Source organism: Armigeres subalbatus, chromosome 1, assembly GCF_024139115.2.
Source record: "Armigeres subalbatus isolate Guangzhou_Male chromosome 1, GZ_Asu_2, whole genome shotgun sequence".
NCBI lineage: Eukaryota > Metazoa > Arthropoda > Insecta > Diptera > Culicidae > Armigeres > Armigeres subalbatus.
In genome coordinates this window covers 175,826,739-175,852,929 of record NC_085139.1, presented here as the reverse complement: position 1 = coordinate 175,852,929, position 26,191 = coordinate 175,826,739, and the positions used below count along the sequence as shown (strand labels likewise).

General features: G+C 42.2%; 1 protein-coding gene across 1 annotated transcript in view; it reads left to right on the top strand.

Annotated features, from left to right (window-relative positions):
- LOC134205551 (protein lozenge-like) overlaps nt 1-26,191 on the top strand; it is a 187,910-nt gene that overhangs the window by 86,814 nt on the left and 74,905 nt on the right. Inside the window, exon 5 of the mRNA XM_062680877.1 lies at nt 17,228-17,446. Within this exon, the coding sequence (XP_062536861.1) occupies nt 17,228-17,446 (219 nt within the window). The remainder of the gene's footprint in view (nt 1-17,227; nt 17,447-26,191) is intronic.

Here is a 26,191-nt window from a genome sequence, read left to right as displayed (position 1 = left end):
CGTTATGCATTTTAGAAGGTTGCTATGGACAGCATCCCTTGAGAGATGTTCGTACTGCCATTGGTATCGAACAAGGCATGATACAAACGAGTGCGAAATAGATAAAATCCAAATTCAATCCAAATCCAATTAAAATCCAATCCAAATCCAATCCAAATCCAATCCAAATCCAAACCAAATCTAATCCAAATCCAATCCAAATCCAATCCAAATCCAATCCAAATCCAATCCAAATCCAATCCAAATCCAATCCAAATCAAATCCAAATCCAATCCAAATCCAATCCGAATCCAATCCAAATCCAATCCAAATCCAATCCAAATACATTCCAAATCCATTTCAAATCCAAACCAAACCAAACCAATCCAAACCAATCCAAACCAATCCAAACCAACCAAACCCAATCCAAACCCAATCCAAACCAACCAAACCAATCCAAACCAATCCAAACCAATCCAAATCCAATCCAAACCAATCCAAACCAATCCAAACCAATCCAAACCAATCCAAACCAATCCAAACCAATCCAAACCAATCCAACCAATCCAAACCAATCCAAACCAATCCAAACCAATCCAAACCAATCCAAACCAATCCAAACCAATCCAAATCCAAACCAATCCAAACCAATCCAAACCAACCAAACCAATCCAAACCAATCCAAACCAATCCAAACCAATCCAAACCAACCAAACCAATCCAAACCAATCCAAACCAATCCAACCAATCCAAACCAATCCAAACCAACCAATCCAAACCAATCCAAACCAATCCAAACCAACCAAACCAATCCAAATCCAATCCAAACCAATCCAAACCAATCCAAACCAACCAAACCAATCCAAACCAATCCAAACCAATCCAAACCAATCCAAACCAATCCAAACCAATCCAAACCAATCCAAACCAATCCAAACCAATCCAAACCAACCAAACCAATCCAAACCAATCCAAACCAATCCAACCCAATCCAAACCAATCCAAACCAACCAAACCAATCCAAACCAATCCAAACCAATCCAAACCAATCCAAACCAATCCAAACCAATCCAAACCAATCCAAACCAACCAAACCAATCCAAACCAATCCAACCAATCCAAACCAACCAAACCAATCCAAACCAACCAAACCAATCCAAACCAATCCAAACCAATCCAAACCAATCCAAACCAATCCAAACCAATCCAAACCAACCAAACCAATCCAAACCAATCCAAACCAACCAAACCAATCCAAACCAATCCAAACCAATCCAAACCAATCCAAACCAATCCAAACCAATCCAAACCAATCCAAATCCAAACCAATCCAAACGCAATCCAAACCAATCCAAACGCAATCCAAACCAATCCAAACCAATCCAAATCAAACCAAACCAATCCAAACCAATCCAAATCCAATCCAAACCAATCCAAACCAATCCAAACCAATCCAAACCAATCCAAACCAACCAAACCAATCCAAACCAATCCAAACCAACCAAACCAATCCAAACCAATCCAAACCAATCCAAACCAACCAAACCAATCCAAACCAATCCAAACCAATCCAAACCAACCAAACCAATCCAAACCAATCCAAACCAATCCAAACCAATCCAAACCAATCCAAACCAATCCAAACCAATCCAAACCAATCGAAACCAACCGAAACCAATCGAAACCAACCAAACCAATCCAAATCCAATCCAAACCAATCCAAACCAATCCAAACCAATCCAAACCAATCCAAACCAATCCAAACCAATCCAAACCAATCCAAATCCAATCCAAACCAATCCAAACCAATCCAAACCAATCCAAACCAATCAAACCAATCCAAACCAATCCAAACCAATCCAAACCAATCCAAACCAATCCAAACCAATCCAAACCAATCCAAACCAATCCAAACCAATCCCAACTGAACCAACCAAACGCAATCCAAACGCAATCCAAACCAACCAAACCAATCCAAACCAATCCAAACCAATCCAAACCAATCCAAACCAATCCAAACCAATCCAAACCAATCCAAACCAATCCAACCAATCCAAACCAATCCAAACCAATCCAAACCAATCCAAACCAATCCAAACCAACCAAACCAATCCAAATCCAATCCAACCAATCCAAACCAATCCAAACCAATCCAAACCAATCCAAACCAATCCAAACCAATCCAAATCCAATCCAAACCAATCCAAACCAATCCAAACCAATCCCAAACCAATCCAAACCAATCCAAACCAATCCAAACCAATCCAAACCAATCCAAACCAATCCAAACCAATCCAAACCAATCCAAACCAATCCAAATCCAACCAAACCAATCCAACCAAACCAATCCAAACCAACCAAACCAATCCAAACGCAATCCAAACGCAATCCAAATCCAATCCAAACCAATCCAAACCAACCAAACCAATCCAAACCAATCCAAACCAATCCAAACCAATCCAAACCAATCCAAACCAATCCAAACCAACCAAACCAATCCAAACCAATCCAAACCAATCCAAACCAATCCAAACCAATCCAAACCAATCCAAACCAATCCAAACCAATCCAACCAATCCAAACCAATCCAAACCAATCCAAACCAACCAAATCCAATCCAAATCCAACCAAACCAATCCAAACCAATCCAAACCAATCCAAACCAATCCAAACCAATCCAAACCAATCCAAATCCAATCCAAATCCAATCCAAACCAATCCAAACCAATCCAAATCCAACCCAAACCAATCCAAACCAATCCAACCCAATCCAACCCAACCAAATCCAATCCAAACCAATCCAAACCAATCCAAACCAATCCAAACCAATCCAAACCAATCCAAACCAACCAAACCAATCCAAACCAATCCAAACCAATCCAAACCAATCCAAACCAATCCAAACCAATCCAAACCAATCCAAACCAATCCAAACCAATCCAAACCAATCCAAACCAATCCAAACCAATCCAAACCAATCCAAACCAATCCAAACCAATCCAAACCAATCCAAACCAACCAAATCCAATCCAAACCAACCAAACCAATCCAAATCCAATCCAAACCAATCCAAACCAATCCAAACCAATCCAAATCCAATCCAAACCAATCCAAATCCAATCCAAATCAATCCAAACGCAATCCAAACCAATCCAAATCCAATCCAAACCAATCCAAACCAATCCAAACCAATCCAAATCCAATCCAAACCAATCCAAACCAATCCAAATCCAATCCAAACCAATCCAAACCAATCCAAACCAATCCAAACCAATCCAAACCAATCCAAACCAATCCAAACCAATCCAAACCAATCCAAACCAATCCAAACCAATCCAAACCAATCCAAACCAATCCAAACCAATCCAAACCAACTGAAACCAATCGAAATCCAATCGAAACCAATCAACCAATCCAAACCAATCCAAACCAATCCAAACCAATCCAAACCAATCCAAACCAATCCAAATCCAATCCAAACCAATCCAAACCAATCCAAACCAATCCAAACCAATCCAAACCAATCCAAACCAATCCAAACCAATCCAAACCAATCCAAACCAATCCAAACCAACCAAACCAATCCAAACCAACCGAACCAATCCAAACGCAATCCAAACGCAACCAAACCAATCCAAACCAATCCAAACCAATCCAAACCAATCCAAACCAATCCAAACCAATCCAAACCAATCCAAACCAATCCAAACCAATCCAAACCAATCCAAACCAATCCAAACCAATCCAAACCAATCCAAATCCAATCCAAACCAATCCAAACCAATCCAAACCAATCCAAACCAACCAAACCAATCCAAACCAATCCAAACCAATCCAAACCAATCCAAACCAATCCAAACCAATCCAACCAATCCAAACCAATCCAAACCAATCCAACCAATCCAAACCAATCCAAACCAATCCAAACCAATCCAAATCCAATCCAAACAATGCCAAATCCAATCCAAATCCAATCCAAATCCAATCCAAATCCAATCCAAATCCAATCCAAATCCAATCCAAATCCAATCCAAATCCAATCCAAATCCAATCTAAATCCAATCCGAATCCAATTGAAATTCCATTCAAATCCAATCCAAATCCATTTCGAATCCAATCCAAATCCATTCCGAATCCAATCCAAATCCTATCCAAATCCAATTCAAATCCAATCCAAATCCTATCCAAATCCAATCCAAATCTAATCGAAATACAATTTGGACAGAGTGGAATCTTTCTCCTCAAAACGGAAGCTTGTGCCCGTTGAATCTTGGCAGTTCCTCTGAATTGTGCGTTTCCCACTGGTGCATCTCGGTCGTACGTCTTTTCTACGACCAGCGATTTGGCGTGCTACTTCATGAAAAATTCCTTTAAGAAAGTCCAAGAGGTATTTCAGCTGTTCGAAAAAAATATGATCCTCATCCCCAAAAAGAGCGAGATCGAAGCGTTTTTTCATAGCTTCTCGGTAGGGGTTGCCTATCCGCTATGTTTTTTTTTTTGCACTTTCTAATTAATTTACTCACCCGCACAAAGCAGAACAACATTTCGATGATCGGACGATCGTTCTGCTAACCGCACAAAGCAGAACAAATTATGTCATGACCGGCCGATCGTTCTGCCTACTAAATAAATCAGGACTGTACGTGACCTCTGAATGCTGAACATTTGTCTTTCAAGCAACAAACAAACATGATCTACTTTTTTTCACTTAATTCCGACAGAAAATTTGATACTCCTAAGTAAACGTCTCTGAGGCATGTTTCCAAGTACAGCATTGCGATTAATAAAATCTATTGACATATCGACCGCACAAGCACATCAAAAGCATCTGATTCTCGCGAACAATCTGCATATCATATAAAAACGCACTCTGATCTATTTTCTTACCAACCTAATAGGTACTAGCATTTCTACCACTCTTCAAAAAATTAGCTATATCTAAAACGCATTTTCTACTAACAAAATGGAAAGCGAGGAAGATAGTTGACAAAAGAGATATATTTGAAATAGGCTATGAGAAGGAAGATTTGAAGATAGTCAAATAGAACGCAAGCAAAGGCCAGAATAAATATATATTGTGATCTGGGGCTGTCTAATGGCTTCGTCTGTCAGCAGCAAAAAGTAAATACTGAATCTAAAACCGGATCAGATCCCAGTCAATAATCACAATGCATTTGCAGAACATAAAACTTCACTTTGATGCTGTTTTGGTGCACTTCTGAATCTGAATGAGAACTGAGAACTGTGAAACCTGCCTAAACGCAACTCTCCTGTGCCGCTTTCCACGAGTGATCTTCAAGATGGGCCCAACACGAGAGTTCCTGATTATTGCCAATTCACATGCCAGGTACCGAAATGCGTTATACTGATGAAATCATAAATATCGTCATCTTCAAGGGTTTTCAGACGTGGGGTCTACTCATTATATAATTCTATGATCATATATTCCCAAACACTGGTATTACCGAGTTTTCCAAAGATAGGGATATTAAGATAATACATACCTCCAAGAAAGGGCATACCTCTAAGCCCTCCGACCAACGGGGCAGTCGAATCGGGAGAGCATAAATACACTGTCAGCTTCCAGGATAGACAGTAGAAACTGGGGTAAGTTCTTTACGAATATTACCTCACAACAAAACACTGGTTCTCACGCCTTGTTGTATCCCCCACCGAATTGAAGGTGGGCTGGAAGCTGGAAGCAAAAAGTCCGACAAATTTGGCGACGTGGTCTTGCTGGCTCCCTAGGAATGGATTCATCTTTTTTGCAGGAGCACTTCAGAGTTGTGGCTGTTCTTCGTCTGAATGCGGTTGATGTTTGAGAGACGGCGACAAATGAGAACGATCTAGCAGCCGAACATCACTGGTTTGGAAAAATATTTAGAAAACCACAATTTTCATATTTTCTAGTTCACCCGCGAAACTCTTCCAAATACTTATTGAAAAAAAAAATTTGACATAAACTGCAACTGAGAATTTTTTCGTCCACGCGCGAGCACAACATACTTCGATCTCACTACGAGACGAGTCATTGAACAGGTTTTAAACTCTCCTTAATTGTTGTTCGTTATCTATTGAGTTCGATTCCTGCAAGCCATACCCACAGACAAGTTAGTGGCCACTACCTACACTGAAGTTAGGTTTTACGCAGGGGATACGTTCTACGGTAGTCCCAAAAACCGCATAAATTTACCATGCATCGTTGATGAAGAAATTGCGATCTTATAATTCTCATTATTTTACAAATAACTAATCCGGCTTGATTGGTCGGAAAATTCGAGTTTCCGGGAAATTGAGATTATCGAGTCCGACCTGCATATTATTTGTTGACCATGGTCATGATCAACTCTTTTGTCGATCCTCAAATTCGATAGTTATGTTCATATTTGTTTTGCAATGCATTTAGATCAGTCCCTATCGTATAAACGCATCTCAAGACGGTGATATAAACAATAGTAAAAAATTCTCATTTCTCACACACTCGCATTGATCAGCTGATAAAGAAATTTGCATTCTCAGGATTCTAGCATCGTTTACCCCGTGGGAAAAAAAATCTCGCACAATATCGACTTAAGTGGCAACAGCCGACGACCTAAGTATAGCCTGCACTATCATTCGCACTCCGCACTCAGCTCGATCGAATATGTTGCTCCACGGTAACGAACAACAAAAAAAAGTGTCGCAAAGATAAGAATATGATCAAAATACGGAACATATGACTTGCCTTGTTGCGCTATTTGTGGTTCCCGAATGAGAGGTTTGTGACCGCGGAGGGTACGGGGCTGCAATACTTACATCGTCAGCGGTTAATGATTTTGCCCACGACTTGTGGGAACCTAGATAAGCATCTTTCGTCTGCCAGTTTGCAGCGGATGGTAATGCTTTCTATGGATGATGTCTGTAGGATGCTTGATAGGTGCCGCCCCGATAAGATATAAGACGGGCAACATTTGACCTTTGTTTCATCAAAGTGGGATCCGTAAAATAAATACCATGCGAATATTTTTAGGGTATGATATATGTTGAATATTTTTAATATGGTGCGTAGTTCCGATACTGTGGATGCTAAGCCGAGGTAAATTAAATGTAGACATCAATCATTGGCTGGATAAAGTTGAAAAGCGCAAATAGTTATATTTGAAAATTTTATATTGCATTCATTTTAATTTATTCAATATGATCAATGTTAATGCAACTGAAAATTAATTTCATAGTTCCATAATGAGCTAAAAAGTCACGATTCTCAACTAAATCAGAAGAAATGCTTCGTTTGCAAAATCCCAATGTCAAAAATTTGCTTTACTCAGCCACTCCGTTTTTCTGAATGCTTCCTGTTTCGAATACAAACAGTCAGTGGAGTAGTAATGAAACCAAGCGAAGAATTATGTAATTGCCCTCTCATTTTCTGTCTACAACTATGCTGTTATCCTTCTGCCTATCGAGAGACTCATATTCCAGCAGTTACCGCTATAGTCGGTGTTCGGAAATGCACATGAGCTCATCCGGGGAAAAGGACTTCTGCCATGCTCATGCAGCTCTTCCCTAGATGGTTGATGCTATTAGCCCTTGAGAGTGGCAAAATTTCGTTTCCAAATTATTTATACCAGTAGTTGATGTTGTTTCAGTCGGACACGAACGAATGGCAACTTTTAGGACCAGTGTGCATCCACTGCGAAAGGTGGTCCATCTCCGATTTTAGATTTTAACGAGCCTTCCCGGATCAGAGCAACGTGTGTCCCCTGCCATGATGCTCCATTAACGAGCTCAGCACATCTCGCAGTCGAAACGAATGCGTACCTGTGCGGGCAACCGACCAACAGAAGTCAAAGGTAGTGCTCAATTTTCAAATTTTTATCTTACCTGAAGCCCCATGGATGCATTGGAACAGGGAAGCAGTGTGGAAGCTTGCTGCAACTATCACAAGAGGGAATACGAACGAAACTATTACGGGGCATTTGGGACGGTACTGCTGGCTACTGAGGGAAACCTGGAGAAAATTAAATGGTTGCATATTTAACCAAAATAGCCCCCAGCGTTGGAGAACAACGATGTGGGCTCTGGTGGCAGTGATTTGGTAATGTTTTTACATCCACTTGAGCCATTTCCTGAAGGATGATATGCATGAATACTGCTTCTCCCAGGGGCTAGAAAATGGGCTTGTCATAGAATGAAGCCATTAATGTCTCGTTGTGAGTTTTACAGCATGCCAAGAATACGATATTCATAAATAATAATTTGAATTTCGTTGTATGGAGGTAGCTTATCTATCTATTCTATCTATCGGTCTTATTAACGTCTTGTACATGACACATTTGGTGCGGTGGCGAATCTTTCTTGACCGCAGTTTCTTCTGGAGCCTGTAGTAGGCCCGACTTCCACAGATGATGCGCCTTCGTATTTCACGACTGACATTGTTATCAGCCGTTAGCAAGGATCCGAGGTAGACGAATTCCTCGACCACCTCGAAGGTATCACCGTCCCCATACAATCATTGCGTCAAGCTTTATATCACCACACCATATAGCTAAACACACGCACTTCAATCTTATCACTAGAACGTATCACTAGAACTTATATAAACATATTAGAATACATTTTAAAAAGTATGCTCAAACCGAACAAAAATTCACCTCGGCCCAAGCCGCACCGTGTTGCCAAAAGGCCAGGAGTATGAAAATGATCCTTCATCGTTAATAGGAAAACTGTCTAATATGTTGACGCTATCATGTTATTTATTATTTTCTCGATTTTAAAAGGTGAAAAAAATATTGTTTTTAAGTATTTGTAAGACCTTTGGATGTGTAAATATATCTTCTCAACCAAATACAAATGATTATGCATAATACCATCTGGCATCTTGTTGTCGTGGAACGTGCATATTTTTGTTTACGTCGCATTTTCTCCCGTCCCGAGAGAGAATGAGAGTAAAATGTTGAGAGATTGAGGGAAATTTTGCTTAGGCCGGGAACTAGTTTTATGTATGCCGGAATGGCAATCGCTATGACTGAAATGAGTGCTGCACGTCGTTAATTTAAATCAAATATAAAAGCTTTTTTGAACGATATTTAGCACGAAGAGCTATTATTTAAGCAGAAGTGAACCCCAATGCAGTATTATACAGCCCACAAAATTCAGGAAAAGTTGCTCCCTGTCATAAATATCAATTAAATAATGTAGTCGTACGCATGTTAGGCCGGGAATAGGGTAAGAAACCCTACTTTGTCTTTGACGCATTCACCACCAGTCCAACTTTTGCTGCTTCACGTTTCAGGCGGGTGTACAGCTATGCCACCTTCGCAAATGTTCGGCCGACAATGTCCATGCCATCCGCGAAACAAATAAATTGACTGGATCTGTTGAAAATCGTACCCCGGCTGTTACACCCGGCTCTCCGCATAACACCTTCTAGCGCAATGTTGAACAACAGGCACGAAAGTCCATCACCTTGTCTTAGGCGAATAGAAATCTTCACATAGTTTTGCACACCATCCACCATTGCTTTGATCAGTCTGGCAAGCTTCCCAGGGAAGCTGTTCTCGTTCATAATTTTTCATAGTTCTACGCTGTCTATGCTGTCGTATGCCGCCTTGAAATCAATGATGAGATGGTGTGTTGGGACCTGGTGTCCGATCACGGACACTGGGGTTGATGGTTGGGCCAACTCCTTCCTCCTGAAGGAGTGCCAGCGGGAACAACAGCAGACAATAGCTCGACAACTAGAAAATTAATCCATTAACTCTAGCCTTGAGAAAGGCTGTTTGAGGAGAGCTCCACGGTAAGAAAAAAGGCACGATTTCACTTTCTAACTGACTAGTGTATTGATTGATTGAATGTTACAAACTGAATGAATGGAATAGGAAAAGCACACTTGTTATATACTGAAAAATATTGCATTGGATGTTGAAGTCTCATTTGCTGATGATGGAGGGCGTGGCTTCGGTTAAATGATGCTCGAATGTGTTGGTCGATCGATGACAGATGCAAACCAAACAAACGACAGTGTGTGTGTGAAAGAGAGCGCGAGAAGAATATTCTAAATCTGTCTAAAGGCATAGAAACTTCGCGAATAGGCGCGAACACCTGGTATTTACGGCATTTATGAAGGATCTGTCGTACAGTAAAGATCTGGTCCGTTGTCGAGCGGCCGTCAACGAAGCCGGCTTGATAACTTCGCACGAACTCATTCACTAATGGTGACACACGACGGAAGATGATCTGGGATATCACTTTGTAGGCGGCATTAAGGAAGTTCTCACACTCCAGCTTGTCGCCTTTCTTGTAGATGGGGCATATAATCTCTTCCTTCCACTCCTCCGGTAGCTGTTCAGTTTCCAAGATTCTGACTATAAATTTGTGCAGGCCAGTGGCTAGCTTTTCCGGGCCCATCTTGATGAGCTCAGCTCCGATACCATCCTTACCAGCTGCTTTATTGGTCTTAAGCTGTTGGACGGCATCCTTAACTTCCCTCATGGTGGGGGCTGGTTGGCTTCCATCGTCCGCTGAACTGACGTAGTCATCTCCTCCGCTGCCTTGACTTTCACTGCCTGTATTCTCAGCTCCATTGAAATGTCTTCGTAGTGTTGCTTCCACCTTTCGATCACCACACGATCACCACACACACCACAAGATGCTCGCATCCTTATCCCGGCACATTTCGGCTCGCGGAACGAAGCCTAAGGGCCGCGAGATGGGGTCTATTTTATTCCTTCAGGTACGCGAAGGACCAATGGTACGCTTTACCCACCATTTGCCGTGTCATCGACGATGTATTTTGATGATAAATTTTGGTGAACATTTTCATGGTTCAGAAAAGTGTCCCCTAATACTGGTATATGACCAAGCTTTTGTTACATCATTAAGAATGATAATATGATTAATTTGCTTTAAGATGTAGATATCGTGGGGCAGCAGGGACTTTGTCCAAGGGCTTGATGACCCCTCCCCATGGCCCCTGCGAGTTAGACCGGGACCATCGTCCCTAACCTCTAATCCCAAGGCGTCAAGCGACCCGTGCGACCTGGTGAAATAATAAGCTAGGCCTTTAACGGAGCCTGTGGGGTACCTGGGCACCCTCCACAGTAATTGTCCCTTACCGCGTCATGCTGGGCTCTGGCGTGGTGAACCTCTTTTCCCGAGCAACTCGTGGGACCAAAATGGAAAAACCAAGGCAATTCTTCAATTAGTGGTAGTAATATAGGCGACAACCCCTTCGCAAGAGGTGGGTTGTTCAGGTCTCCGCCTAGGAGGCCAGAGGCAATAGTCGGCAGCTCAGTGCGCAGCGCCAGCGTGGGTCACTTAACCATATCCCAGACTCCGCCGGTAGAGGTTATTGACGGCCCATGGCTTGTAGAGGCGATGAACCGCAAACGCGATGGGCTTTCGGCCTTCGAGGTGGCGACGGAACAGCTGGACGCCATCATCGACTTTGCGTCATCGAAGCATAATATCAGTAAGGACCTCAAGAGGAGCTTGCAGAAAATTCGAAAGTCGATGCTGGACGCCAAGCTGGAGAGGGCGGTCATGACGGCCAAGTGTAAACCCGTGAAATCTGAAGAGTCGAGGTCTACCCAGACTGAGGCCCAAGGATTCGCGGACTCGGGCAAGGTCGAATCGACCGAAGGCGTGCCAGCGAAGACGGTGGTACCAAAGTCTATCCAGACTGAGGCTCAAGTATTTGCGGGTACGTCGGGGGTGACTGCTCCAACGGAGCAGACACAGAAAAGGGGGAGACAGTCTCCAGGGGATGAGCTCCCTGGGGGCCGCTCCAAAACGCGGAGGGTTAATACCCCGAACAAGGGTAGTGGGTCTGGGAAGCTGAACCCCTGCCAGGTACCTCCAAAACCGGGGGAGGAAGGACCTGGAAAGGTCCGTCCACCCAGCAAAGACGGTGGTAGGGGTTACGGCAGGCTGAGAGCTCTCAGCCGCACCAGACCAGGGAAATAGAGGGGGGTGACGCCTCCTGGACCCTGGTCAAGAACAAGAGGAAACCGAAGACGTCAAGGGCCGAAAAGAAGGCCCAGGCGAATGAGGGTAGCAAGAAGTCTAGGGTAGGCGCCAATCGCTCCAGGGGCGATGCCCTAGTCATTACGGCGGACGAGGCTAAGTACTCGGACGTCTTGAAGGCGATGAGGAGTGACGTCAAGCTCGGTGAACTCGGCGCCGACGTACGTCGAATAAGACGTACCCGGATGGGCGAGATGATCCTCGAGCTGAAGCGGGGCGTCTCGCAAAAGAGCGCCGCCTACAAGAAGTTAGCGGAGGAAGTCCTAGGCGAGACGGTCAAGGTGAGGGCACTCACGACGGAGGTGAATCTAAGGGTTAAAGACCTGGGCGAGATCACCGAAGTCGAAGAGCTCGTCACGGCACTGCGATGACAGTGTGAAGTGGAGACGCCCACCGCAGCCGTTCGGCTACGGAGAGGTCCGACAGGGACGCAGGTAGCATTGGTTCGGCTATATGCAGCGGACGGAAGTTAGGGAGCGTCAAGGTGGGATGGTCGGTATGCCCTGTGGGCATATACGAGCAACCCGAAGTTTGCTTCAAGTGCCTGGAACCGGGGCACAAGCAATGGGACTGCAAAGGCCCTGACAGAAGCAATCTCTGCCGACGCTGCGGATTGGAGGGACATAGGACATAATGCTGCACGAACCCTCCCAATTGTTTGATTTGTTCCAGCAAAGCTGTGAACAGCAAGCACCCCATGGGGGGTTCGATGTGCCCGGCGTTTAAGCGTGCTGTAAAATCACAGTGCAGGTAACGCAGCTGGCTTGCTCGGCCTCGCCCGAGTGTTTGGTGTGCACAGGTTTAGAGGAAACGGCGGAACACATGTTGTCCGTGTGCTCACGTTTTCGCGCAATGCGTGACCACATGCTTGCCACATGTGGTCTGGACACTACCCCGGACAACCTAGTTCGGAGGATGTGTAAAGATGAAGTTGGCTGGAACGCCGTTTTATCGGCTATCGCCCAAATCGTCTCGGAGCTACACAGAAGGCGGCGCGTGGACTCAAGGATGGCTAGTTCAGGCGCAAATAAGAGGTGGTCCAAGGGATCGGAGTCGGCTTCATGGGTCATACCGGTGGTCATGCTCTGCACAGAAAAAAATAATGAAAATTAAACAGCGCGTAAAACTTGACATGCAAAAATTTACGCTATTCTACGCTGAAATGGTCCTCTTGCCAACAAGATTGCTGACAACTTGTATGCAATATTGACGATTCACGTCGAATATTGTATACATTCAGGCTATATCCCGTATGGAATTACGCTAATAATGGCGTTCCATTTATGTGCATGAATTTCAGCGTAAATTTCAGTGGATTTTTCTATCTGTGTGTGGTCGAACTCGATCCATTCATCGAACAAGTGGCCACGCGAAGAACAACATGGTATCGCCGCTTTCGCGGCGTCGGTCAACCGGGCGGGTTCCGAGCCCGAGGATGGAAAGGGGTCCTACGGCTGGGGCAGGCGTAGGCACCGCGTCGGCAAGTCCCTCTGTGTGCTGGCGAATAGGCCCTATCGCAGAAAGGTCAATTTGGGGCGCACGCGGCATCATCATTCTTGATAGAGAGGAAGCAGGCGCGAAGTCGACCCTTCCCACCTTCCGAAGACATAGGGCCACCTGGAAAGCCGGCAATGCGCTGGCACGATACTATGGTGTTCTTCTAAAAAAGCGAGTTACGATGTTCGGTGCTGCAAGGACATGCAGCTAACCTCGAGGGTGCGTTGTGCACTGGCCCCCCTTTGAAGCATTACTTTCTGGTTGTACCGAAGGGAGTACGGGCTTGGTGGCAATGGAAACGGTTTAGCGGGTCGGGGATGTAGTCCTGCCTCCCTCGTTTGCTGTTGGAGGTGATCCCTAACCCCGCACTTCCTGGACAACCCAGGATGTCTGTTGAGCAGATTCCCCCTCCATTGCTTAGGAAGAAAAGAAACACACACATACAGACATTACCACAGCTCGTCAAGCTGACTAGATCGGAATATAACATTATGTATGTCCAGTCCTTCTATCAAAAGTTCTTTTTTCTAGTAATCCTATAGCCTTTCGGTACAACTTTGATGTACGGGAAAGGCAAAAATAAAAAATTAAAATCCTTTTTTTCGCCCTTGTGCCAGAATGTCGATCATCCGCAACTAGATTCTCGTTCCGTATATAGTATAGACTCCAAACCAAACTGTGGTGGGCGTCTTTTGAGACTGCTCGGCCCTGCTCTTTGGATATGGTCCAACTTAGGCAAAAAAAATCGTAGGGCTACGTAGTCTCATCAAATGATTTTATACGTAGTAGCACACAGACCCTGCATTGCTTAGGGGCTGGCAGTAAGTGTAACGGTATGTCAATTGTTTGCATCGCGGAATTCTAAATCGACTTCTATATGTTTGTATTGGATTTACACATTCCTCTATCCAAAAAAAACTGAAACATCAAGTAAAACTTTCTCAAAGGATTCCGACTTTGGGTTTGTTGACGTTTGTGATTGGAAATGCGCATAATTGAAAATAAATCATTTTATCAATCATAAATCATTTTACCATAACTGCTGAAAACTAATCTGATTTTGAGAGGGTTCTCTGAATTGAAAATTAATTCAGAATACATTGCTGACTCGATTTTGTCACTCCCCGATTTTGTCTACCCCCGATTTTATCACGTTTTCGACCCGATTTTATCACCCCATTATTCGTTCTTTGTATTGCCGTAAAAAATAAATTTGACCCAAGACGAAGTTTCTTCATATTAAAAAACATTATCGCTTGGCATCTGTCGGTTCGAGGGACGGTCGTCGTTACTGTAGATATTTTTCATTAATGTAGCGTCTTCATCGATTTGGCTTTCGTCGGCGAAAAGTAAGCTTTTCTGGCAAGATTCTTTGGTATTATTTCTATCAGTCATTTTAAATGAAATCGATTATTCCGGTCCACCATTATATGCAAAAGAAAGTTGATCCGAGTTGAATTTTCTGAATTGAAGAAACTTCGTCTAGGGTTATTTTTTTTTTCTTTATTAAAGTGTTTTTTTTAATTTTAAAGGGTTAAATTTCTAATCCTACTTTTCTCAATAATACGTGCACGCCGGAAGGCAGCTTTCTTGTATTCAATAAATTAATGCTCAATAATGAGAAGAGTAAGATTAGTAATTTGACTCAAGACGAAGTTTCTTCAATTACAAAACATTATCGCTTGGCATCTGTTGCTCCGAGCGACGGTCACCGATGGGTGGTTGCTGTAAATAATTTTCACTAAGGTGGCGTCGTCATCGATTTGGCTGTCGTCGGCGAAAAGTGAACTTTCTGGTAAGATTCTTTGGTATTGTTTCTTTTAATCATTTTAAATGAAAACGATTTATTCTGGTCCACCATTTTATGAAAAAGAAAGTTGAGCCGAGTCGAAGTGCAAAACTTAATCATTTGGCCACGACTAAAAATTGCATTTGGTAGCAGAATCGCAAGCGCGCATTCATGGATGTCATCAGTAGCAGTAAAATAAAATTTCGTCACAATATTCTGATTTTGTTTTGTTGCTGTTAGGGATTGAAAATTTGTATTACTGGAAATATATCGGTCCTCTGCTGGACCATTCTTTTATACAAAGGAAGCTAGGTCCAAGAATTCTTTAAAGTGCAAAATTAATCATTTGGCGGCGACAGAAAGTTCAGCATCGCCTTTGGTGGCGCGAGATCGCAAAAGTGCTATTTTTGTAGTCAACCCATTCTTCATTTAAAATGCTGGTTCGTAGAGGTTGAATGATCTGCAGCAACACGCCGACGACCACCACCAATGCAATGGTTTTCCGTTGAACATATTACCAGCGCCTGCGGGCTGCTGTGTCTGCTCCGCTGCGATCGCTCTGCTACGTCCGCTCCGCATGAAATCTTGTTCAAACTGAGGATTAGATCCAAACCCACCAGTTGCTTGATTTTGATGTATGTGCTTGTGATGCATGTACTTGATTTTTTTGTCTTTATCAGCGAGACTTTCAGCCCTGGGCTGGCTCGTCTTGGGCATGTACTTGATTAATTAGTTTAACTATTTAAGAACTTTTCATAAATTATCGATAATAAATAGTTAAAAATCAGTATTTTCATATTAATACGAAGAAGCGTAGACTCATCCTTGATCGAATAATAAAAAAAAATGGAAATCAATCGAGAAACGTCTGAGGTAATATAGTTCAAAATCTATTACTTTCGTGACGGTCTCCTCAATATAGAATAAATAAAAAGAAAAAAAGGCGTAGTCCTACGTATTGTAAGAAAAGCTTGCAAAATTGTAAGATCTTTTACAAAATTAGTGAAAAAATGAGTAAATTCGTATACATCCAGTTTTTATACAGATTTTGTTAGGTTCTTACACACAATTGTCAGGATATCTGACATACGCTGGTTGGGTGTAGTTAAAACTTTTTTCTCAACACTGCTCATCTTTTGAACCACGTGCTGAACATGTTTTCAAATCCTAACACCCCCGATCGAACCAGTTAACAAATGTGGTGGGCAGATCTCCCACTAAACGGCGGAAAAGCGCCAGCCCAAACATTGTCAGTGACCGCAGTGATGTTGATTCGCGGATAGTCTGGTTGCATTTATGGCGTACCACATCACGGCAAACATCCGAAATGTAAACCCAACAGAACAACATTCAGGGAAAAATCACCATTTCCGTTCCATTTCCCGTCTCGCATCGTTGTCAGTCGGCCGCCGCCGGTTCATTTGGCAAAGGACCAACGAAACGGAGCCAACGACGACATCCACGCGACGATTCACGTATTGGAATCCGTCGCGTGTGACAGTGGTTAATGTATCGCGGAACAGAGTCAATGACGTGCTTCCCGCTTCCAACACGGTCTTTGGTCATGAATGGATGAACTTAGGTTACCTGGCCAACGTATGGTGATTAATTTTTCATTGAAAACAACAAATGCATGATACCTCCCGGAAGGCACGATGTTAAATGTATGCTGAAGCCTAATCAATATGTCAAAACAACTCACCCAGTCAATCACATATGGTGTGTTCCATGCGGTACCTTTTGAAGGATAAAACAAGAGCAAAAAGGATCAAAAGTAGTCGTAATCAGTTCCGCTTTCTTCCATTCGCACCGTTTTCTTAATTGATTTCCAAGGTGCTATTATGATTGGGTAATTATCACACTCTGCTTGACGTACCTTTCTTGATCGGCATGTTCCTCCACACGGGATTCTATCAATATTGAAAATTATAACCTTTCTCGTTTCTTGCTTCCTTGCAGATACTCCTCAGCTGCGACCTCCACCTTTGCATCGGTTTCTGGAACAGCCGGCATTCGCCCACTTTCCAGCGCGGTTCAACTCCAGTTCCAACAAGTCCTCCTCCATCAATACCTACAGTGCAAGTACAAATCATCATCACAACAGCAACAGTGGCAGTTCCAGTCTGAACACCAGTGTCGAGTCCTCCAGTGATTACAAACCGAACCTTACCCTCCCAGGTTAGTGCTGTACATCATCATTCATCGCTCTCGTCACTACTGACTGCTTGCACTTTTGCGACGCCGAAATCATATGCGCTCTGGCATCACCGTCGCATCGGATAGAATGGAATCGAAATTTTGTTTCGATCCAATCTGATGGATGGTAGCGGCACCGGGGCTGCATCTGCATTTCCGCTAATATGACCCCGTAATTATCTGTACGAAATTGATTACCTCCACGTAATTCACAAGTTTGACCGTTCGCAGCCAATTGCATTTTCAAGATAGTACTCGGGTAGGAGAAGCGGTACGTCTTGCTTTTGATGCTTATGAAAATTGTTGACTTGTTGTAAATTATATCAGCAATGGAAAACAATTTATATCGCATTTACATTTTCTTCCGACAATTGCTGATTTATTTTAAACGACAAAAGATTTCTTTTTCATGAATCGAAATTTAGTATAAACACAACCAAAATAAATGCTATTGCAATATATATTCAATTATATTTTTTTACATTTGAGAAGGGTGTTAAGATATATAACAGTTTCATAATATAAAACCTTGCATATTTCTATTTTTTTTTCATTATTTCCTCTAAATCTTCATTTTATTATTATTTTCTATAAATCTTCATTGAAATACACAACGAGATGATATAAGTCGCCTTCAGTCAAAAATATGCATCTTCAAAACAAGTCGAAGAACAGAAGCTCATGAATAGCAGAAATTGGTTTTTGCAGTTATTTTTGCATTCCAGATTTCGCTGTTGATCGTGGCCCTAATATGTTCTTTCCTCACAGTTCCCTTTTCTTCGCCTTTCTTGTCGAGGGCTCGCTCGGTTCGAACTACACTACACGAGTAGTGTGACCTCAACCACCGTTTGCTACCTGTTGCGTTGTGGTCAGATCTCTGGTCAATTAAGGATTATTATGGACAACCTTGATTTCACAGTTTAACTCACCCGTTTCGCAAAAATGCCTATGACTGTGAGAGAAGGAATGAAAGTAATCTGATATCATTTCACCCTGGCCGATTTTTTTAAAAACATTTTGTCAGTTCACAGATAGAAAAATCCACTGAAATTTACGCTAAAAATCATGCACATAAATGGAACGTCATTATTAGCGTACATCCACACGAGATGTAGCCTAAAGGTATACAATATTTGACGTGAAACGTCAATATTGTATACAAGTTGTAAGCAATATTGTTAGGAAGAAGGCCATTTCAGCGTAAAATAGCGTAAATTTCCGAATGTCAAGTTTTACGCGCTGTTTATTTTTAATTATTTTTTTCTGTGTTTCTTCTATTTCTTTCAAATATATAAAATACATCAAACTTCACATCATTAGATTATTTCTCAGAAAAAGGAACATTCTAGAATAGTTTAATGGATAAAACGATGTTTGAATAGTTTCTTTTGCACCAAGGAAACGTGCCAAAGATGATAGGTTCAGCAAGACCATGCTGAACATGGCTGGGTTCGATCCCCGGTCCGGTCTACGTAGTTTTCGGGTTGGAAAATTTCTCGACTTCCCTAGACACAAACGTATCATCGAGTTAGTCTCATGATATACAAATGCAAAAACGGTAACCTCCCAGTTAATGACTGTGGAAATGCTGGAAGACACTAAGCTGCTAGGCTGCCATGTTCCAGTGGGAGATGTAATGACAATAAGAAGTAGAAGAAGAAGGTAGATTATAATCAAATGGAAGGTTGGTAATGAATATCCATTGAATTCAGTTAAAAATTAGAGTTTGTCGGAAGCTACAGAGTAAAATGATAAATTCAACAATTAACTGCAGCGATGAGTCCTCTCGTTCTCTGTTTATTGTATTCCATTTACATCAATGAAAATTCTTGTATGCAAAATAATTACTCATATTTTCCTTACGATTCGGCCCTTTATTGTATTATATGCGTGTTACCACCAATCATCGGCATTGATCAGTTCTTACAATGCACTCGTTTTACATCACTGCCGAAAGAGAGGCCAATTTTCCATTTCGCAAAATAAACCTAATAACACACCACGAGCAATCACTGCATCTGGTCCGCACAGTTAAGCAGCTCGTCGTGCCATATGAAAATCTCGTGCCTTTCCGCCCCTGCCTGTGCCCGTTCCGACCAGCTGTTCCAGTAGTTGGTAGCTGCTGCAGTTATTGAAACCCATTGACAGCACGCAACCGTGGCTGTTCCTTTGACCCCTCGGGGTCACTCGAGGGGATGTCGAAGGAGCATACGGACCGACTGAATGTGAAATCGCTTCTGAATGAATCTTGTGAGCCATGGACACGACCAACGAATGGGGCCGGTTTGAATCGGCATCGGCAGCAGGAACCATCTCTCGCAAAATACATATTATTACGGAGCGTGGTGCACAAGCATGAAACCGATAAACTAACTCTTTCAGAAATCGATTCCTTAATGGTGTGCTGCGTTTCTTTTCCTGTATTGTATGCGGCCAATATGAGGCAATATTCTGCATCTAAATGTGTTTTGCTTCTTCTAGACAAGTACATGTACTTGAAAGCAATAGAGGGATGTGGACTCACACGATACATTTATCCACGTGGTCCTGATATTCGGAATACGCTTGGTTAAGTCAAAATTTCAGTATTTTTGAGTTGAAATTTAATCTTAAACCATCAGCATTGGTGGCGATTGTCAGTGATGATTGCTGCCTCATTACCGAAAGCGTATATTATAATATTAATGTTTATTCATTAAAGTTGCATTTGGAAACAAATATGGGGAAGGGGCATTAATTATATTTTACAGAGAACGAAAATTGACGCTTCTTTTTCTTCTTATTGGCATTACATCCCCACACTGGGACAGAGCCGCCCCGCAGCTTGTGTTCATTAAGCACTTCCACAGTTATTAACTGCGAGGTTTCTAAGCTAGGTTACCATTTTTGCATTCATATATCATGAGGCTAACACGATGATACTTTTATTCCCAGGGAATTCGAAATAATTTCCAATCCGAAAATTGCTTAGACCGGCACCTGGAATTGAACCCAGCCACCCTCAGCATGGTCTTGCTTTGTAGCCACGCGTCTTACCACACGGCTAAGGAGGGCCCAATGGCGCTTAAACCTAGGCTAATTAGCCAGGGCAAGTTTAATGGCTTCGTCCCATGCCAGGACAATAATCTATGGTGTTATGGTAACCCTGCCCAGATGCAGCCGCGACACAACCAACAATTGGCCGATTAGCAGGGATTGAATAAAAAAATGAAAAAGTCTCTCACTTATCATCTCTGCATACATATACATAGCATTCCGAGAAAGACTTTTTTCGCAAGCTGTCATGATAAAAAAAATGATTCATGAGGCTATACGCTATACCTCATGATAAATTTCTTTTAAAAAGCTCCAAACGTGAGAATCACTGGTTCAATTTTCAACATATAGCATAATGAATTACTGAAAAAGTTCGAAGACAAAAGAGTTATTTCTCATATTCACCTTATCATAATCAAATGAGTGGAAGACAAATAAGCTTGTTTCTCATTTCTGAGAAAGATTTAAGCGTGGCAGTGAAATTTCCCTTGGAGTTAATTATGAAAAGGCAATATCTTACTGATTTGATAGCATCAAAGTAAGCTTTATATGAACAACAGAGAGCCACCAAAATATCAATCAAAGCAATCGTGGTACTTCAATTAACTGCAGCGATGAGTCCTCTCGTCAAAGACATGTGGTCACTGGTCAACTATCACGGACTGGAGTGACAGTTTATCAGCAGACTTCCGCTTACCTAGCAGCATGATAATATCCACAATTCCCATCAGCATTCGAGAAGAATTCTCATTGGAATCTCTAAAGAATTCCTTTCAGAATCATCGAAGTATTCCAACCGGCATCCAAAATAATTCACACTGGATTCCTTTCGGTATCGTTGAAGAATACCCTTGATAACCCGTGGGGGATACCCTTTGTAGATTTGTTTCGGAATAATTCGGAGATTTGTTTCGGTATTCTTCGACGATTTGTTCCATAGTACATCGTTTCAGTACATGTTTCAGAGTACATTGTTTCAGAGTATCTCGACGCTTTGCCTCGGAATCCTTCAATGATTTGCTTTGAAATCCCTCGACGAGTTGCTTCGGAGTCATTCGACGATTCGCTTCAGAATACATCGACGGTTTCCTTCGGAATTCATCGAAGGTTTAGTTCAGACTCCTTCGATAATTTATTTCGGAATCCCTCGACGAATTGCTTCAGAATCATTCGACGATTTGCTTTGGAATCGACGATTTGCTTCGGAATCCCTCAACAATTTGCTTCAACATCCCTGGAGGATTCTTTACGGAATCCCCGTCGGTATTCCTGGAAGATGAATGATATCTAACAGATTCTCATTTGAATCCCTGGAACATTCCCTTCGGACTCCGTGGAGTACTCCTTTTGGAATCACTAAAGGATTTTCATCGAAATCCTTGGAGGATTCTCGTAGGAATCCCTGGAAGAATGTTGAATTTTTTTTTCAAATAGAATATTTATGAAATATGCAAAAATATTCACTGCCTCGGTGGGAACCTGACGGCGATCCATCACATATTGTCCTGTAAGTGTGCGGGACAAAGCCGAGCGCTACTACACTCAGACACAATAGGCATACGTTCTTAATTTTAGTCGTTGTAGCAATAATCGGCAGGTGAACAAACACACTTCGATACTGTGGGATACAACAGAAAGCACATGCTTGAGAAAAGAGAATAATGCTGTCCAATGAGCAGCTCGAAGTTGTTCCCGTCCTGCTTGTTTTTTTTGTCAACAAATGGGCATGAGCAGGACAGGGAGAAACTTCGAGCTTCTTCGAGCTCTCATTGGACAGCACTAATATGGATGAGTGTTATTGATCCGCAATCGCCGTCGGTGGTTGGACCGGATTTATCACCACATTACCACTAAGCAGGGATTGCAGAAATCGCTCTCAATAGATAACGAACAACGATACTGCTGTAATCTGAAAAAGTGACGTATACGCCATTTTCCAAAAATGGTGTTAACGTGTACTACTCATCGAGCTCTTTAACAGAAAAATGGAAAACATGCATGTTGTAAAATGGCTGTTACGTCACTTTTCCAGATTACGGCAGGATAGAAGAGACGCAAAAACCTCTTCCAATCATAACAAGCCATGAAAACAAAACTATCACACTTGTATACAAGTTGAAAAAAAAACTGAATCGGATAGGCGGCCCCTTTGTTCTCGCTCATTTTATGTAGGGGACCATATCTTTTTCGTACAGCTGTGTAAAACTAGTTGAAATACATCATCAGAACCGGTGCCCTTCGCAATTGGGGCCTAATCAAAGAAATTTATCTATTAATATATTTTGGCCATAATTCCGGAACCCATAGTCCGATTGGGCCAATTTTCAATACGAAACAATGGGACAAGATTCTACGTCGAATGATACGAGCAAATCGGTTAAGGATAAGTGCCTGAAAAATGAGTGAGATTATTTTGCGCACACACATACACACACACATACACACAGACATCACCTCAATTCGTCGAGCTGAGTCGATCGGTATATAACACTATGGGTCTACGGGACTCCTATCAAAAGTTCGTTTTTGGAGCGAACATATAGCCTTTACGTATACTTTGTATACGAGAAAGGCAAAAAGTGTGACACAAATGGCTAATCATTGCGTTGCATAATTAATGGATTTCCATTCTTCTTTTATATTATACTTCCTTTTGAATGATCGCGATTGTCGTAAATCATAACTTTTGGCGACAATATTTAGCATTGATTCAAAAGAATGTAAACGTTTATCTCCAGACCTATACCTCGATGGATGAAAGCTTATTTTGTCGGATTATACCGTGGATATAACAAGAAATGCTTACTTTAGCAGGAACTTGCATATTAATTTTTGATTAAAAAATCAGTTACGCTCAAATCATAAAGTAGTCTTGATTTACGACAAAGTAAAACGAAAACCTATGTTGTGCTTAATTAGTGGATTGTGAATGTCGAAAAAATATGAGACAGGTTTTTGCTCCATATTGCAGCAGGTAATGGAGGTACGTCAACTTATGCGATCAAATGACCATTTTTCCAAAAACAATTATCGCCATAACTCGAATGTTTCCGAAAAAAACATGAATATTTTTTCATGGAGCATATGTATAACCGTACGAAGAATCCATATCCGCAAAAAAGTGTGTTTTGGTCATTTTGGCTTATACGTCAACTATGTGATCATGGGCAGTGCTTCCCTCGGTGATCCCTAACCCCGCACTTCCTGGTCAACCCAGGATGTCTGTTGAGTAGATTCCCCCTCCATTGTTTAGGAAGAAAAAAAAACACATACACACACATACACACACACATACACACACACATACACACACACATACACACACACATACACACACACATACACACACATACACACACGCACACACAGACATCACCTCAATTCGTCGAGCTGAGTTGATCGGTATATAACACTATGGGTCTCCGGGACTCCAATCAAAAGTTCGGTTTTGGAGCGAACATATAGCCTTTACGTATACTTTGTATACGAGAAAGGCAAAAAGGCAAAAAAATAAACTTTAGCCATATCTCTTTAATACCGATCTGTTTAATTTTCAATACGAAACAATGGAACAAGATTCTGCATCGAATGCAACTTGTTGCAGGGAAATCGGCTAAAAGTAAGTGCCTAAAAAATGAGTGAGAATTTTTCTTGTCAACAAATGTATATTGGCCATTACTTCGAATCCCATAGTTCGATTCGACAATTTTCAATACGAAACAATGGGACAGGATTTCGCGTCGAACGAAACTTGTTGCGAGCAAATCGGTTAAGGATAAGTGCCTGAAAAATGAGTGAGAATTTTGTACGTGTTTCTCATGTGAAAAAGTGGATTTTGGCCATAACTTAGAAACCCATAGTCCGATCTGTCCAATTTTCAATACGAAACAATGGGACAAGATTCTGCGTTGAATGAAACTTGTTGGGAGTAAATCAGCTAAGAGTAAGTGTCTAAAAAGTGAGTGAGAATTTTTGTTGTAAAAAAATATATTTTGGCCATAACTCCGAAGCCCATAGTCCGATTCGGCCAATTTTCAATACGAAACAATGGGACAAGATTCCGCGTCGAATGCAACTTGTTGCGGTTAATGATAAGTGCCTGAAAAATGAGTGAGATTATTTTGCGCACACACATACACACACACATACACACACACATACACACAGACATTAATTTCACACAGACTTAAATTCGTCGAGCTGAGTCGATCGGTATATAACACTATGGGTCTCCGGGACTCCTATAAAAAGTTCGTTTTTGGAGCGAACATATAGCCTTTACGTATACTTTGTATACGAGAAAGGCAAAAACTCGCAAAGGAGAAGGTCTTTGCAAAGCATATTGAGGCGCGGAAAGAGATACTCGCCAGGCAGAACGCGCGGAAGCAGGAACACCTGAGGCAAGAACGAGAAATGCGAGAACTGGAGCTCCAAATACAACGCGAGATAGAAGTTGCAGCTAAAGAAGAAGACAGCAGTTGCAGCAAAGAGCAGGAAATGTTAGACGCTCATCTGGCAGCGGAGAAGGATTTTTTGGAGCAGCTAGATGCGATCCAGGAGAAATTCGACAGCAGCGTTAAGAGAGTGAACCCCAAGTAACCAAAAGTTCCTTTAAGAGTACGTTTTCGTTTAATCAGCTTCACTGAGTTGCTTAAGCGAAAAACTTACTCTTTTGGTTACTTTTGGTTTTGGTTTTGGAACTTTTGGTTACTTGAGATGCGTCCAAGTTGGCGCTGTCGGTAGGTGAACCGGACCAGGCGGTGAAGGAGTGGCTGTAACAGTCAAGGATAACAGACACGCAGTAGTCGGTCTCGTATGTTGAGGGAGCATTTCTGAAAGGTGGAGTCCGCTTAGAACAGGAGAGGTTATCAAGGCAAACATAAAGAAGTCTGTAAGACCGGCAAAACGACTGAAAGAGTCGACATCGTGCGGAGCAGTCAAGATCCTCACGGGGCGTAATACTTACCATATCTTTCAATAGCAGCTATCCGCTCGGAAAGTGTCCCAGCACCTTCCGAAATTTCGTGGAGAGCTGGAAGTCAGCGGCGCGGCGTACAGGTTTTCCAACTTGGAGAACTTGAAGCGGCTACAAGACTGTCTACAGGGAAATGCATTAGAGGCAGTAGATGTTATTGGTGATCTGAGGAATCTATTCGGAAGGCCGAAGAAGTTGCTGAAGACGCTGCTGACAAAAGTGAGAAATGCTCCAGCGCCGAGGGGTGACCGGCTGGAGACCTTCATTAACTTCGGAAACACGGTGAATCAAATGGTGCGATCATATTGAAGCTGCACAACTCAGAGATCATATGAAAACAATCCGATGCTGGTACTGGAGTTAGTCAATAAGTTGACTACAAATACTACTATATAATAATATATATATAATTATATAATATATAACAAATACTACTACTACTACTACTATATAAATACTACTACTATAAGTTGACACCAAGCTTCAAACCGGACAGGGTCTTGTTCAACGGCGGAAAAGTGGACAGTCCGCTGAAGATGTTCACAAACTTCACCACTGAAATCGTTTCGGATGTGTCCGAGGTTACGAAGTTCACACTACTGTCAGTGAACGAACGAACGCGTCCTGGGAGGAAGACTCCCAGTAGGAAAGAGTCAGAAATCAGAAATTGCGATGAGTTCCGGCGAATGAATATCGCCGAGAGGCTTTGAAAAATT